This window comes from Chrysochloris asiatica, unplaced genomic scaffold (genome assembly GCF_000296735.1).
Source record: "Chrysochloris asiatica unplaced genomic scaffold, ChrAsi1.0 scaffold00331, whole genome shotgun sequence".
NCBI lineage: Eukaryota > Metazoa > Chordata > Mammalia > Afrosoricida > Chrysochloridae > Chrysochloris > Chrysochloris asiatica.
In genome coordinates, this window is record NW_006408849.1 from 1,722,591 (window position 1) to 1,739,339 (window position 16,749).

General features: G+C 46.4%; 1 protein-coding gene across 1 annotated transcript in view; it reads left to right on the forward strand.

Moving 5' to 3' along the window:
* The window catches only part of ATPAF2 (ATP synthase mitochondrial F1 complex assembly factor 2), a 20,430-nt gene extending 4,427 nt beyond the window's left edge, over positions 1 to 16,003 (forward strand). The window contains exons 2-8 of the mRNA XM_006875535.1: positions 6,910 to 6,954; positions 7,188 to 7,333; positions 9,775 to 9,872; positions 11,360 to 11,440; positions 13,527 to 13,639; positions 14,300 to 14,415; positions 15,858 to 16,003. Of these exons, the coding sequence (XP_006875597.1) occupies positions 6,910 to 6,954; positions 7,188 to 7,333; positions 9,775 to 9,872; positions 11,360 to 11,440; positions 13,527 to 13,639; positions 14,300 to 14,415; positions 15,858 to 15,995 (737 nt within the window). The 3' untranslated portion in view covers positions 15,996 to 16,003. The remainder of the gene's footprint in view (positions 1 to 6,909; positions 6,955 to 7,187; positions 7,334 to 9,774; positions 9,873 to 11,359; positions 11,441 to 13,526; positions 13,640 to 14,299; positions 14,416 to 15,857) is intronic.
* The last annotated feature ends 746 nt before the right edge of the window (positions 16,004 to 16,749 follow it).

Here is a 16,749-nt window from a genome sequence, read left to right on the forward strand (position 1 = left end):
GATCTGGATGTGGTTCAGGCTTCCACCTATAGTCTTATGTATTGCAGACGATCCGCAGGAAGCCTCCCTCACTGGGCACGTTGTAGCCCCATTTTAGGTATTCCAATCAGTTATAGGCTGCCACTTGTTTTTGTAAATAAAGTTTTATTGGAATACTGCCATACATATGTTGTCTCTGGGTACTTTCATTACAAAGGCAGAGTCTTGTAGTTGTGTAGTTGAAAATGGCAGACCTGATTTTGTTTTGCTTCGCTTTATTGTACTTCACTGTGTCAAGCAGTCTGTCAGCACCATTTTCCCAACAGCATGTGCTCTTTTCACATTTTGGTAATTCTTACAATAGTTGAAATTGTTTTCATAGTGTTATTTCATACTTAGTAGACGTCAGTATATTGTAAACATAATTATTATAAGTACTGGGAAACACAATAATTAGTGTGCTTCACTTAACCATGGTGGTCTGGTACTGAACCATCAGTGTTCCTAAGAATGCCAGCAGTTTATTGTCACTACAGAAAAAGGTTGCCAGCCGCTGTTCTAGATTCAAGGGCGGTTTGAAAAATACAGAGTGCACTTGTTGTTGTTGTTGTTAAGTGCCATCGAGTCGGGTCCGACCCATAGCGACCCTGTACAGGGTTTCCGAGGGTGTAAATCTTTACGGGAGTAGAAAGCCTCATCTTTCTCCCGCGGAGCGGCTGGTAGTTTCCAACCGCTGACCTTAAGGTTCGCAGCCCGATTCGTAACCACTACGCTACCAGAGCTTAGCCCACTTAAATTAGTTGCTATGGCAGATAAATTTGTCCTAAAGTTACTGTTTCTTAACAGTTTTGTTGCAATATACTTCACCTACCGTACAACTGCACCTATTTAAAGTATACAGTTATTTTTTGTTGTTGTTTACTCAGATTTGTGCAGTCATCATCACCCTGTTGTAATTGTTAGGTGCCAAAGAGTCGGTTCCAGTTTGTAGCAACCCTATGTACAACAGAAAGGAACTCTGGTAGCATAGTTGTTACGAATCGGGCCGCGAACTGCGAGGTCAGCAGTTTGAAACTACCAGCTGTTCCGTGGGAGAAAGGTGAGGCTTTCTGCTCCCATAAAGATTTACAGCCTCGGAAACCCTGTACAGGGTCGCTATGAGTCGGAACCGACTCCACAGCACATCACAACAACATGTACAACAGAAGCAAACACTGCCTAGCCCTGTGCCATCCTCACAATTGTTATGTTTGGGATCTTTGTTGCTCCATTGTGTTTATCCTCTTGTTGAGGGTCTGACCTTCCACTTTTGTAAGCCTGATGACCTTCTCCAGAGACTGGTCCTCCCTGACAACATGGCGAAAGTGCCGTGACAAAGTCTCAGCGTCATCACTTCTGAGGAGTTTCCTGGCTATACTTCTTCCCAGACAGACTTGTTTGTTCTTCTCTGGTGCAGCCCATGGAGCTTTCAATACTTTTCACCAGCACCGGAACTCCGGTGCATTAACTCTTCTGCATTCTTCTTTATTTGTTGTCCTACTCTCATATGCAGTGAGGTGATTGAACATATGGCTTGGGTCAGGCATACCTTAGTGCTCAAAATGACATCTTTGCTCTTGAACACTTTAAAGAGGTCTTGTGCAGCAGATTGGCCTAATGCGATATGTTGTCAAGAGACTGCTGCTTCCATGAATGTTGATTGTGGACTGAAGCAAAATAGCCTTTGACAGCTTCATTATTTTCTCTATTTATCATGGTGTTATTTGTTGGTCTGCTGTTGTTAATTGTTGTTAAGAGTTGGGTTCTGACCTATAGTGAACCTTGTATAGGGTTTCCAAGGGGCAGCTGGTGACTTTGCAGTCCAGGGCATTAACCCACAGCACCACATTTTCATTTTCTTTACAATGAGGTGCAATCCATACTGAAGGTTATATAGTCTTTGATCTTCATCAGTAAGTACTTTAAATCCTCTTCACTTCCCAGCAAGCAAGGTTATGTCATTTGCATATCGTGGTTAATGAGTCTTCCTCCAATCCTGGTGTCACAGTCTTCTTCATATAATCCAGTGTCTCATATTATTTGCTAATCATACAGGTTGAATAAGTATGGTGACACACACCTTTCCTGATTGTGAACCATTCAGTGTTTCCTCATTTTTATCTAACAGCTGTGTTTTGGTCTATGTACAGGTTCCTCAGGAACACAATTCATTTTGGAATGGCATTCTTCTCTGTTAGCTAGAGTTTGTTATGATCTGCATAGTTGAATGCTTTGACATAGTCAGTAAAGCACAAATAGGCATCTTTCGCTTTCAACCAAGAGCCATTTGATGTCAGCTAGGATGGCCTTCATTCTATGGTCTCTTCTGAATCTGGCTTGAATTTCTGACAGTTCCCTGTTGATGTAAGGAGCTCTGATAGCATAGTGGTTATGAGTCGGACTGCTAACCTCAAGGTCAGCAGTTTGAAAGTACCAGCCATTCTATGGGAGAAAGATGAGGGTTTCTGCCTTGGAAACCCTATACAGGGTCGCTATGAGTCGGAACCGACTCCACGGCACACAGTCACCACCACCAGCACCCCTGTCGATGTGCTGCCGTAACCATTTTTGAATTATCTTTAGCCAAATTTTACTTGGTATGTAATAATGGTATTATTTACTGTCTGACTTCTGAATTCTGTTGGATCACTTTTCTTTGTAATGGGCACAAATACAGATCTCTTCTAATTGATGAACCAGGTAGCTGTTTTCTGAATCTCCTGACATGGATGAGTGAGTGCTTCCACTGCTGTATCAGATTGTTGAAACACTTCAGTTTGTATCCCATCAGTTCCTGGAGGCTTGGTTTTTGCCAGTACCTTCAGTACAGCTGGGACTTCTTTCAATGCCATCAGTTCTTGATCATATGCTGTCTCCTGAAATGGGTGAACATCGACCAGTTCTATTTGGTACAGTAACTGTGTGTTCCTCCATCTAATTTTGATGCTTCCTGCCTCATGCAGTATTTTACCCATTGTTGTTATTAAGTGCCATGGAGTCAGTACCAACTCATAGCTACCCTGTCTGCATAGGGTTTCCGAGGAGTGGCTGGTGAGCTTGAACCGCCGACCTTGTGGTTCAAAGCGACCTTGTAGTCCACAGTGCTACACCATAGAATCCTTCAGTATTGCAAGTCAAGGTTTGAATTTTTTTCCCAGTTCTTTCAGTTTGAGAAATGCGGGGTGGGAGCTTCCTTTTTGGTTTTCTAACTCTAGGACTTTGCACATTTCATTTTAATAATCTACTTTGTCTTCTCAAACTGCCTTTTGAAATTTTCTTTTCAGTGTTTTTTTCCCTCATTTTTCAGTTCTTTTACTTATTTCTTTCAGTCACTTTAGTTTTTCTATGTTCAAGAGCAAGTTTCAGAGCCTCCCTCTATTGACATGCATTTTGGTCTTTTCTTTCTTTCCTGTCTTTTCATGTACAACCTTTTACTTTCTTCATGTATGACGTTCTTGATGTCGTCCCACAATTCCTCTTGTCTTCAGTCATTAGTGTCTAATTCATCAACTCTGTTCTTGAGATGGTCTCTAAATTCAGGGGGAATATACTTAAACTCAAAGTCAAAGTCCCAATGTGGTGTCATCTGATAAGCACTGGACCACAAGGTCAGTTTGAACTGTGGGGTTGGCAGTTCAACCTCACCAGCTACTCCTTGGAAACCCTATATCAGGTTGCTATAAGTCAGAACCAATTCAACAGCATTTAACAACAACAATACTCAGAGTCATATTTTGGCTCTCGTGACTTGATTGAATTTTCTTCAGCTTCAATATGAACTTGCATATGAGCACTTGATGGTCTGTTCCATGGGTGACCCTGCTGGCATTCGAAATGCCAGATTTTGGTGATGCAGCTTCCAGCATCACAGCAATGCACCAAACCATCAATCACAGTATGACAAACTGACAGATGAATGGTGGGATATAGTACCACTGTGTTTAGGGGGTGTTGGTGGTGTTATGTGCCATTGTGTTGATTTCAACTCATCACAATCCTGTGTAGGGTTTCCAAGAAGCGGCTGCTGAATTTGAGGTTCAAACTGACCTTGGGGTCCAGTGCTTTATCTCACAGTGCCACACCAGGGTATAAGGTAAAGCAAATGAGATTTATGGGGTAAAAATAGGTATGTGGCAAACATAAACAGCATATGCTTAGAGTGAGGCCAGATACCCTCTTTCTCATTGCTCCCCACCCACACATACGTTCTTCTGAATTTGAATAAATAACTTACCTGAGTAATCAGTTTAATTCTCTGTTTGAGTTAATGTAATTATAACTTAAGCTTGCTTGATTTTTTAAAAAGGCATTAAAAAACAAACTATTTAATGAGTCTCCTTTACCTTTTCATGCTACATCAAGCCCTCAATAAGTAACTTCAGTCAGGGACCCTGAGGCTCTTGGTAGCCAGTGAATGAGTGAATATATGAAGGTTTTATATATTTATCACAGGGACTGGAGACCATGTTAATGCTTAATGGTTTCCAAAATGTGACCTACTTGTTATTCTTTATTAGTTTAGGGAATCTGCATAATTCCTTTTGAGGTTTTTAATCCCTCCTGGATCAAAGAGGGAAAATGTGTTTACATTTTCATGTAAGATTTTATCCATGTTATTTTCAAAAGAGAGCACAATACACAGATTTTGCCCTCCTTAAAGGACGTGTTTTGAGTTCCTGTTGAATATGCAAGCACCTTGGTTGATTACGTTTATTCATTGGGTAGTGGGAACAGAAAATGCTCCTGGGATCTCCGCTTACTAAGCATGCCTACTAGACATATGCACACTCCTGCTCACATACAAAGACACATAGATGCTGACTTTTCATTCATTCCTGCAGAGAAGTAGGTCTCTGGGATGGGTCTTTGAGTTTATCACAGTCACATTGTGCTGACTGGGGGCAGTCCTAGTGGTGAGAGGAAGGGAGACGTTCAGATCTGCGGTGATGGTAGTGGTGATTGTGTGCTAATGAGTCAGTTCTGACTCATAGAGACCCTGTATAGGGTTTCCAAAGCTGTAAATCTTGACTGGAGCAGAAAGCCTCATCTTTGTCCCTAGGAGTGGCTTGTAGATTCGAACTATGACCTTGCGGTAAGCAGCCCAACTTATAACCCACTATGCTACCTGGGCTGATTTAGTCCTGTGAATTATTTAATATGTCTCTTCTAGCCATGATGGTGGTGGTTATGTGCCATGGAGTTGGTTCTGACTTATAGCGACCCTGTATAGAGCTTCCGAGGCTGTAAAGCTTTACCATGGACTTCCAGAAGAACAAACAGATCTGTATTGGAAGAAGTACAGCCAGAATACCCCTTAGAAACCAAGATGGTCAGACTTGGTCTCTTATACTTTGGACATATTTTCAGGAGGGACCAATCCCTGGAGAAGGACATGATGCTTGGTAAAGTGGAGGGTCAGCAAAAAAGAGGAAGACCCCAACAAGTTGGATTGATGCAGTGGCAACGGCAGTGGGCTCAAATATAGCAACAATTGTGAGAACTGGACAGTGCTTCTTTCTGATGGGCATAAGATCGCTATGAGTCAGTACCAAATCAATGGTACCTAACAACAACAACAAATCTTTATGGAAGCAGAAAGCCGCATCTTTCTCCTGAGAAGTAGCTGGTAGATCTGAACTGCTGACCTTTTGTTTAGCAGCTCAGTTTATAACCCACTGTGTTACCAGGGCTCCTTTTAGCTATGTTGTTGTTAAGTGCAGCCGAGTTGGTTCCAGCCCATAGTGACCCTGCACAGGGTTTCTGAAGCTGTAAATCTTTATGGGAGCAGATAGCCTCATCTTTCTCCCGTGGAGCAGCCGGCAGTTTCGAACTGCCTACCTTGCGGTGCACAGCCCGATTTGTAACCACTACGCTACCAGAGCTCCTTTAAGCTATAGCCTTTGTAAACGTCCACCAAACGAAGAGAAGGTGGAGGAAGATGCTGATGTGTGTGATTCACTTGTGAGTGATTGTAAATGAAAATCTAATTGGTTGGGGAGAGGGGGGAGGTTGGTCAATATTATCGTCTGCTAAGTTTAAAATGAGCCATCTCAGAAGCAGAAGGGAGGAATCTCACTACCATCAAAAGGAAGAGCCAAGAGTGGACCCCGAGATCCTTGAACATTGAACCTCCTGGACCCAGGAACAGAAGGCTATAACACCGGAAGAGTTGAGAGGAGCAGCAGCAGCAGCAGAACTAAGATCCAGAGTCTAACATAGAGCAGAGGGCTTCCCAGTCCCCAGAGCAAGTAAAGCGGAATGACTGTGGGCAGGAGGCTTCCTTGCAGAGTCGGGTGCTTCCAGGCACATGACTGGGGGAGCTAGGTGTGCTGACACCTGAAGCCATAGCTGAGTGCCTTCAGGCTGAGGCTTATGGTGGAATGGTGTGTCCTGGGGCATTTACTAGTAGCACTAAAAGAGTTTTCTTAAATTAGGCAGGCTGCCCTGAACATTTCTGACCCTGCACTGTAACCTGTTAACTTCCCTAATAAACCCCGTAACTGTGAGTATGGTGTCTGAGTTCTGTGGGCGTTGCAACAGATTATGGAACAGCTGAGTTAGAGGTCTATGGGAGAGAGGGTTGGTGTCAGGTTTTTGCAAGGCCAATGGGGTAAGCCCAAATCTGTCTAGTTGACCGTGGTGCATGATCAGACTTGTCCGTGGGACCTGGTAACTGGTGGGCAACATGACTGACATGTCTGGTTGCTCTCTTGGACGACCCTAGTGCTTTCCTGCCTGCCACCCCTGCCTCTGGCCTTAGCCAGAGCCCTTGATGATATTGTTTAGAGTAGGGCAGATCTTGAATGGTGACGTGAACGTGAAACCGGTAAATTCAACATCAGCAATAATGATATGTTATTTAAAATTACCTTTTTGAAAACTTTATTACAGAAAAGAAGCGGTTTTATCAGAATGTTAGCATCACACAGGGTGAAGGTGAGTGTTTGAAATTTTGCCTATTTTTTTGTGTGTGTGAGTGGTTGGGAATATTTTCATCTCTGGCCAGTCTTATGGTGAGATGATTCCTCCCCTTTTTGTCAATTATGTTTCTGTAAACCCTTCACTGAACCGACTTAGAGTTGCCTTAGTACCAATTCACATGGCTAGCTGTAGGAATGGTCACAGTTTCACTGAGCACACCCTAAGAGATTTCTATTTGCTTTTGCAAGGTGGCTTTGAGATCAACCTGGACAATCGGAAACTGAAAACACCCCAAGCCAAGCTCTTTACTGTCCCCAGTGAGGCCCTGGCTACTGCGGTGGCCACTGAATGGGACTCCCAGCAAGATACCATCAAATTCTACACCATGCATCTGGTAATGTGCTTATAATGCCAAACTCGGCCCAGTTCCTCACCCCTAACCTTATGACTGCCTTTGGGACTCAGCAAAAAGGTGTATGTCTCTCCAAAATTTGGCCAGACCCTCTGTGTGGGGCTCCAGTCTCTGACCACGCAGCCTCTCCCCGTCATGGTCTTGCTACAAATTGCAACTCTTCAGAAAGGTCCCAGCTGTCTTATTGTTTGTGAGAGCAGCTGCAGTTGTGCACTGTAGGTTTACGTGCTCTTTTGTCTGTCTCCTACTGCACTGCATGCAACATGAAGTTAGGGGCCATGTCGATTCCGTTCACCAGGTATACCCAGCCCCTAGCACAGAGTGTAGCTGGCTTTCAGTAGGTACTGCACTATGGAAGAACTTGGACGTCAGCGTGAGAAGGACTCACTTTGGAGCCAGCCCTCACCCATCTGCACAGATTGATTTACCATAGTCTGTGGCCACTAGGTGGGGACAGCTCACTGAAAGCAGCTCTCTCTCATCTCACTGACTATCTCACATAAGAACTGTGACTGCAGAGCTCCCCAGGTCCAGGTTCTGTGGCTCCCAGACTCTGGAATGTAGGGCTAGTGCCTGCTCCTCTCTCAACCCAGGTCCCCGTCTGAGAGGCGGAACACTAGTGGTACTTGTCAAATGGGATGAGATCAGGATTAAAGGAGGTGATGCATGTGAGGGTCTGGCCAGGTGCAGGCACAGGTGAGCATTATAAGTGTTATCGTCTTGATCATTGCTGCGCTCCTCGAGACAGGCAGACCTTGGGGGACTTTCTTGTAACTTTTTTTTTTTTTAAGTTTTTATTGTGAATTGAGTGATAGTTTACATGGGAGAACATCAGCTTTACACTCATCCTATCGTATTTTGTTTCATTGCAATGATTACAATCCCCTCCATGTATCATCATTCAACAGTATTTACTTCTATTCCCTCTTTTTTTTTTTTAATGTACACCAAAATACTCAGGACTATACAGTCATTCAAATAACCAAAGGCATAACCTGCAAGCCAGCCCCGCCAGGCACTAGCACTCAACCCCTCTCCCTCCCTGAGTCTAGAGTCCTCAACTGCTCCATCTCTCCACGTCATCATCTCTGCCTCCATCTCTGGCATCACTGCTTTTCTGGATAGGGTCCCACACTCCGCTCCTGCTCTTCTCCCCTGATGGTCCCAGGGTTCCTCGGCTCCTGGACTGCAAGATCAACCACTCCCCTCTTTTTGTTACAAAACATCTACATCAGTCCTGATAACTATTACTCACTATTGAACTACAAGAGTCTTTTTCCCATCTCCTTTCACCAGCCCCATCTAGACAGGTTGAAAAACACTCATTAGAGTTTCTGCCTTTCCCTGTACCCTCTAAAACTAAACTCCCTCTTGAAAACTTGTAAGCCAGTCACTTTGTGCCTTTATAGCCACCCCATTTTAGGTAGCCAATGTCTAAGTTGCCCATCTGTGTCAACCCTATGTATTGCTGTAAAGATTCATTCCCTCTTTTAAGCTACTACATCCATGAGTATAGGTCAGGTTCATCAAATTGTAGCAGATTATGCTTTTTTCCCCTCTTCTTTCTTCCTCTAGTTGCGTTCTGATCAACCAGCCATTGAAGCTAGGTCAAATGGGTACCATCTGCAAGTGTCAGTGTTCTTGTAAATCTCTCCTCACTTCATATCACTTGGATATTTCATTCTCTACTGTAGTCCTCTGTGGCTATGTCCATGTCCATGGGCTCAGGAGTCCCCAGGTCTCACCATTTTCTTGTAAACTCTGTGGCATTTTGTGCTGTTGCCTTTGATGGCCTGGCTAAAGTTGGGTGATTGGAACTACAGTGTATTTGTTAGAGTAACCTAAGGAACCCACTGTTGCCAAAGTAAATCTAGAAAAACAATCCCAAACCTGATTTGGATGATTTGTTTGCCTGCTTTCTGAGGACTTGGGGTGCCAAGTGGTAAAGCTAGCAGTTAGCAAGTTTGCATTCCAAATCTGCTTAGGTTAGTGGTGTCTGATGTCTTGCTTTTGGTCTCAGTTTCCACCTCTCTGAAATGGGTGAAATGACAGTACCTACTCCACAGTGCTGTGGTGAGAATTACATGAAATACAGCAGAGTTGGGTAGTCACGAGCATGAGACCTTGCGGGGGAGTCCATTCATTCTAAGGCTCAGCGTCCCTTGCTAAGTGGGGGCAGTGGTTCCTGCCTAGAAGAGCTGGCTGTCTTGGGGACCCCGTGAGCGTCTAGCACAGGACCTGCTGTGGTGAGCTTTCAGCAGATCTGCTGATGTGGTAGCTGTCGGGGCCCCTGGATTCCTCCCTCAGTGTAGTGGTCTGCTTGTGTCCCTTTTGCTGTGTGTTGGGTACAGTGTCCTCAGAAAGATCATGCTTCAGCCCAAACCCTCAGGGTGATCGTGGACATTCTCTGCTTCTTGACCCAGACCACTTTGTGTAACACTTGTTTGGATAACCCAACCCAGCGAAGCAAAGACCAGCTGATTCGGGCGGCTATGAAGTTTCTGGACACCGACACCATCTGGTAAAGAACGTTGTAGGCTCTCCCCTGGGACTGAGGGTTACCACTGGGCCACTTTGACTTTTGTGCCAGGCAGTTGTCATGGCAGGGCAGCAGACTGACTTCTCTCCTACACGTTACTAGGTGCCTTGGCTAAAGCCATGTCAGAACATGGGTCTCAGCCCTCTTGCTGCCCAGCCTCTGCCCCTGGTCTGGGTTGGTTACAGGCAGCACTTCAGACTCCAAAACCCAAGAGGCACTGCCAGCTCCTTGTCTTCTGCCACCTACATCCAATTCATGTAGGCATTCTTCTCACTCCTCACCTTGGTCACACAGAGCTGACTTCTTCTGGTTCTAAGTTCTCCCTGTGTTTCTGTTCTCTGACCAGTCAGTCAGTAGTACTAAGGGAGGAACTTTGCAGGGAAGCAGCTGTCTCTGCTCTCTGCTGATCTGAGGGCCCAAGATCCTAGGTTGACATCTGAAATCAGTGCTGAAGATGAAGGCATGAAGATGCTCCTGACCAGGTGGCGTTAGTGCTCACACTAAGCTGCTAGCCAGAAAGCTAAGTACATTTGGGTTAGGGTCATTTGCTTGAGAGAACGGAAACCACCCAACCTAACTCAGGTAAAAGGGGTCCTTAGAGCTGGTAGAGGGACTCTGGCCTGTTGGGATGGACCACCAAGGATGGAATGCTAGACTCAGTGCCTTACCTAGTTTCTCCTTTTTCCCACTCCTGCTTCTGCTCCCTTATGCCAGATCTTCTCCCTGCTTACACGGGCCAGGGGCTTTCCACAGGGCCAGCCAGGGTCTATCCCATAAGGCATTGCAGTTCAGCTCCCTCAGTTGACTCAGTCTTAATGTTTTTTCCTGGTCTCTGAGTCGAGTCCCCTTGGGGCAGGCTTTCCTGTAGCCTTGGCACCAACAGGTGGGGATGGGCTTGAGAGGCACACACTGTGTCTTAGGAGTGGGGAGGCCAGCTTTCCACAGTCTGTGTTCAGCACCACAGCGTCACGTGCATGTGGACCCAGGATACACCTGCCAGCTCTTACCTGTCCACGAACGGGGTGGGAGGCAAAGAGCAAGTGGCTCCATATATGGTAAGCACTGGACATCAAACCACAGGTCTGTGGTTTGAACCTGACATCCCCTCTGCGGGAGAAAGATGAGGCTTTCTGCTCCCTGGAAGAGTTCAAGCCTAGAAAACCCTAATCCGGGTCGCTATGAGTCAGAATGGACTCAATGGCCCTTAATGACTGTGTGTGTAGGGGGGGTTCTCACCAGGAGGGCCAGACTGCTGAATCCACCCTCGAGTTTCTGACTCCACTGGAGCCAGTCCCCAGGTACTGCTCAGACTGCTGCTACCACACTTTGAGAACCATTGCTTTAGGGGAAAAGGCTCGCATGCGGGGCTGGGGTGGTAGAGAAGTGTTTACTCTGGCCCTTGTGTGTTGCTGAATGAAGGAACTGTGCTTTTTTTTTTATTAATGAAGGTAATTTTTACAATGAATTAGCTATAGAGTGGAGGAGCCAGAGACATTAGTGGAACTTCAGAAGAATGAGTGGGACCCCATTATCGAGTGGGCTGAGAAGAGGTAAGATGTGCCATCCTTCTACTCCCAGGCAAGCCTTTACTAATCACCAGGACTGGGGGCAGGCTCGGGACCCAGGGTCACATTGGACAAACCCTTGGCTAGTCATCTTTTTGAGTTCAGATGTCCCTGGGATTAGGTATCTCTTAGACATTCAGGGACAGGGTTACCTAGGGACCCCAAGTGTTGTCCTCAGACTGTCCCAAGGCCAGCACTGGGCACCTGCTCTTGGGCAACACTGGGACCCCCAGGCCACCCTCTCCAGCAGGTCAGAGCAGCGGTGTCTGTCTGTAAAGGGGAGCTAGTGATGCCGCGTCTCGGGCTGGAGGAGGAGTGCATGTGCCTTGCTCACACGCTGCCAGCTGCCATCTGAGTCATCACACATTGTACTCAAGTGGTTCCCAAAGCAGTGCATTTGGCCCTCCACTTACACTGGGCATCCACAGGTAGTGCTTCTCTGTTGTGTGGATCTATAGCTGGTGACTCCCAGCATTTTTCTTTGGTGAGAAGTCTCTGGAGTGTAAAATTAAACAAACAGGCTTTTAAAAAAAAAAAAAAAAAAAAGTGTGATTTAGGTTTGGTTGAAAGTTTACATAGCAAACTAGTTCATACCCATTTTGTTTCATGACATTGATTGCAGTCCTCACAATGTAATAGCGCTCTTCCCACTTCCTCCCCGTGTCTCCTGTTCCCACTCATCCTGCCATCTGAGCTTTGTCCCAAGGCAGATGCTACCCTTTTGGTCTTCTATGGCTGATTGTTCTAAGGAATGCCTCCCTCCCTGGTATTCCATTTTATTTATGATTACATTACATTATAGAGGCTTGATGGGCTGGCAGAAGAAACTCGATTTGATTTCACTGCAAGGGAAATTTGGGAGGGCTGACATGTGGTGCTGTCTTGACCACCATACTTTTTGAACTTACATGGAATATTATTTTGGTGTAGAATTTTTCATACAAGTGAGTCCCTTGATCTGTCTTCATTTGCTACCTTTCTCTACAATGTGCTAGGCCCCTGCAGTTTTACAGTAAAAGGCACCCGAGCTCCACGGGACTTAAAGAAAGAAATTTAGTTGAGTGAGGTGTTGGTGTTGAGTTGACCCAAGTTAGGGCAGTCCCATGTTTGTCAGAGTAGAACCATGCTTTGTGGGCTGTCAAAGGCTAATTTTTCAGAAGCAGATTCCTAGGCCTTTCCCGAGGCACGTCTGGGACTTGAACCTCCAGCCTTTTGGTTAGCAAATGAATGATTAACCCATCCAGGGACTCCTAACAGCTACAATACTAGGTGAGAAATATGAAGGTACAGCATCATTTCATATCTAAATAAATATAAAAATTTTAGATACTTAGAGATCTGTACTATGATGCAAAATAGCCTGGGTTTTTTGTGGCATTTGAGCTTCCTGTCTTAAATAGTTTACAGAAACACTTAGCCATTTTCTACTCTTCAATTTGTACGAATTTCAGCAAGGATATTTTTAAACCAGCAGGGAATCAGTGATATATGAAAGGAATTACAGAAGTAGTTTCCTCCATTTTATTCTTTGTGTGCTTTAGGTAGTTATGATTATTCTTGAAGATTTATTGTTGCTTGAAGCTAGCAAATAATCTGTAGATCACAGGCCAGAAACAATGCTCTGTATAGTGTAGAGGCTATAAATATTGTTGACTAAAAATAATGATTGAGTTCTATAGGACATATATAAATAGTATTTTAAGGAAAGGAATATTTGAAAGAACTCTTTTATGGCCTCAGATGTGAAAGACTTTGTAAAAAAGTTTAAAAAGCAGATGTCCATGCATTTGCTAAAGATTCCAGGACAGTTTCCAGCAGCTGTGCACACACATACACTTAGCTTGCAAAACTCACCAGCCATTCAGGGTGGTTTCTTAGTCCCCTTGTTAGCTATAGGCGGATGAGAAACTGGCCAGTGGCAGTAATTTCCAGAACCCCCAAGACTAGCTTCTTGGCCAGGTATCCTGAAGGGGCACAAAACTGCTCAGCAGTTTAGGTCTTTGTTTCTGGGCCAGAGCTAGGCCGCTCTTAGGCTATAGAAGTTGGAAAAGTTGAAGCTTTTTCCTTTCAGATACGGTGTGGAGATTGGTGCCTCCACCAGCATCATGGGGCCCAGCATCCCAGCCAAGACTCAGGAGGCGCTGGCCAACCATCTGGCATCTTACAACTTGTGGGCCCTCCAAGGTATCCTTGGAGCTTGCTGGGGCTGGGAGGGGTCTGTGTCTGGAGCCTGTGCTCGCCCCTCCCTAAGGGGAGTGGCTCTGAGCATGGAGGCTGACTCTAACTCCAGCCTTTTGACTTAGCCTGTGCTCCAGGCCCCTACTCTGCCAGCGGAAAGCTGGCTTTCTCTTCTCCACAACAAGGCTTGGGTCATATGCCCAGCCCTGAACCAGTTCCTGGGTAAGGTGTGTGGAATGCTCTGATTGCCAGGTACAACTGCTCCAGATAAGAGCAGAGGCCCCATCCCCAAGGAAGGGCAGAACACTCTTCAGAAGTAAAGGGGGGTGGGTACAGAGCAGGTGCATACAGCAGCTGCTTTCTTGGGCCATTCTCTCCAGTCGGCGCCCTTTTTACCACTCCTTAGGATGCAGGAAGGAGCTCTGGTGACACAGTGCTTTAAGCTCTTGGCGCTGAACCACAAGGTCTGCCATTAGAACCCATCTGTGCACCCCCAGAGAAAGATGTGGCAGTCTCCTTCCGTGAAGATTTGCAGACTTGGAAAACCCTGCAATTTAACTCTGGCCTATAGGGTTATGAGTTGCGGCCAACTCACTGGCATTGGGTTTGGGGTACAAGGACTCGGGGCAGGGGCATTCTGGCCCTGACTTGGCTGGTGTCTGGCAGGGATTGAATTTGTGGTGGCCCAGCTCAAGTCCCTAGTGCTGACCTTGGGTCTGATGGATCTGCGCCTGACGGTGGAGCAGGCTGTGCTGCTGTCACGCTTGGAAGAGGAGTACCAGGTGAGGCGGGCCACAGTCATGGGGATGTCCCAGTTCTCTCCCTAGCTGGGGAGGAGGAGACACTGATAGACTACAATAGCACCCCTTCCAAATTCACACAGATTTGAGCGACAGGTAATCCATCTGAGTTTTTTCATGCAAACTTGGACCTTTCATTACTGTCATGTGCATACTGAAACCAAAACTAAGGGTCAGTAGAAGTATTGCTAGAGATCATCGGATCATGGCAATCAGTTTGACCCGGTGTACAAGTGCTGTGGTTGCACCTCGCCATGGGGTCTCGCCTTGAAACAGGAGGAGATGAAGGCACAGGTTGACATGGTTGGGGGATGTTCAAGCTGGGTCCTAGAACCCAGGCCTCCTCTCCCCCACAGATGCTTGTGGACAGATGTAGACCATCTGGGCCCAGTCTACATGTAAAGTGCCTTCATTGCTGGATGCCTCGTGTGCTCCTAATTAGGCTAGCCCTGCTTCAGCAGGTAGACTGGCGGGCAGTACACAAATTCTGGTTTCATGGGCTCAGATTCCATTATGTTTTGTTACACTATCACAGTTTATACTCTGGAAGTCATAATGATCTTTACAATCATTATGTTACTAGGAGCTGGTTCTCAGTATGATGAAAATCTCCTTGAGTGGTATTATTTCCGAAGTCCATGGAGTTCATCTGCTGATGCAGAAAATGCTGAGGGAACATCCTTTCCTGGATAACAAAGAAAGCCAGCTCTTTTTTTAATGTTATAAAGGATTGAATGGGTGGAGTGTGATGTGTAGTATTAGGGGATTGGTGGGAAACCAGGAGCCCTGATTTCTAATCTGGACACAACATTTGGCCATGGGTCCGTGAGCCAGGCAGTCAGTCTCTGAACTTCGTTTCAATCCTCCACAAAGTGAGGGCAGCCTGGATGACGTGCCAGGCCCATCGGAGGAGTCCTGGTGTGGCACTGCAGGTTGATGCTCTGGACTCCAAAGTTGGTTTGAACCATAAGGTTGGTGGTTCAAGCTCACCAGTCGCTCCTTGGCACTTAGCAACAACAGTCATCTGGAAGCATTACTTGCTCTTCAGAAAGTACATCCAAACTGAGACTGGACAGCCCAGAAATGCAGAGAATTGTAGGGCTTGTCAGATTGAGGATGACAGGACAAGCTGGGGTGGCCAGGCCAGGCTTCCTGGGCCCCCACTAAGGGAGAAGCCAGCAGATAGGTAGGGCTAGGATCAGGCCTTCCTCCCTCTGGGTCTCAGATCCCTGTGGTTCTGTCTAGGACCCTTCAGTCCTGGGCATTCCTCAGAGTCAGAGCTGCAGCTCACCACAGGCCCTCGGGGCACCCTTCCTTCCACCCCCACAGGTGGGGCACTTAGGGTCCAGGTGCCTGCCCCAGCAGGAGAGAGCACCGACCCACCCCACCTCACCTCTACTCAGAGTGTCTGGCTTTCCCCTCAGATCCAGAAGTGGGGCAACATCGAGTGGGCCCACGACTATGAGCTGCAGGAGCTGCGGGCCCGCGCAGCCGCCGGCACCCTCTTCGTGCATCTCTGCTCCGAGAGCACCACCATCAAACACAAGCTTCTGCAGGAGTGAGACCTGCGGTGGGGCCTTGTGGCGGCAGCACCTTGAGGGGCCCTAGCCAGCACAGGCAACGGGCTATACGTGACTTTCTCTTATTTTAGTGACCTTTATTTTATTAAATATGTCTCCATTCTGGAAACCTGTCCTGTTTTTATTTGCATGTCCACTTTTCCCATTCTTGTGATGTCTGTGTCACCAAGGTTAAGCTGATCTTCCATGGACACATTGTAATACCTGCTGCCCTGGGTTGGAAGGAGCCCTGGTTGTTGGGCTGCTAGCTACAAGTTCAAATCTACCAGCCGCTGTATGGGAGAAAGATGAGACTGCCGGCTCCCGTAAAGATATACAGCCTGAGAACCCCAGTGTCGAATGACCCTGAATTAGAGTGGACTTGATGGCTATAGGTTTGGTTGGTCCTGGGTTGGAACTGTACACGGCAGAAAAACCACACCCTGACAGGTATTGTTTACCCTTAGGCTTCCTGATTTACAATGAAATGGCTTTCAAAGTAGGTCCTTCATCTAAGCCTGTTGTGTCTGTTTCTTCTTACTATTCTAGAAAAAAATCATTTGCTGTAGAAAATACAAGTTGTATCTGGGTGTAAAAGCCAGAACAGGAACAGGGCAGTCCTGTGACATTTAGGCTTCTTTCAGGGTCACCTCCATGTTCTGCAGCTAAGGTTCCCCCATAGTCACCTCCACATGCTTTACACCTGAGTCCCCCAAATGGTCCCCTCTGTGTCATCTAGCGTTGAAGCACACCCTGA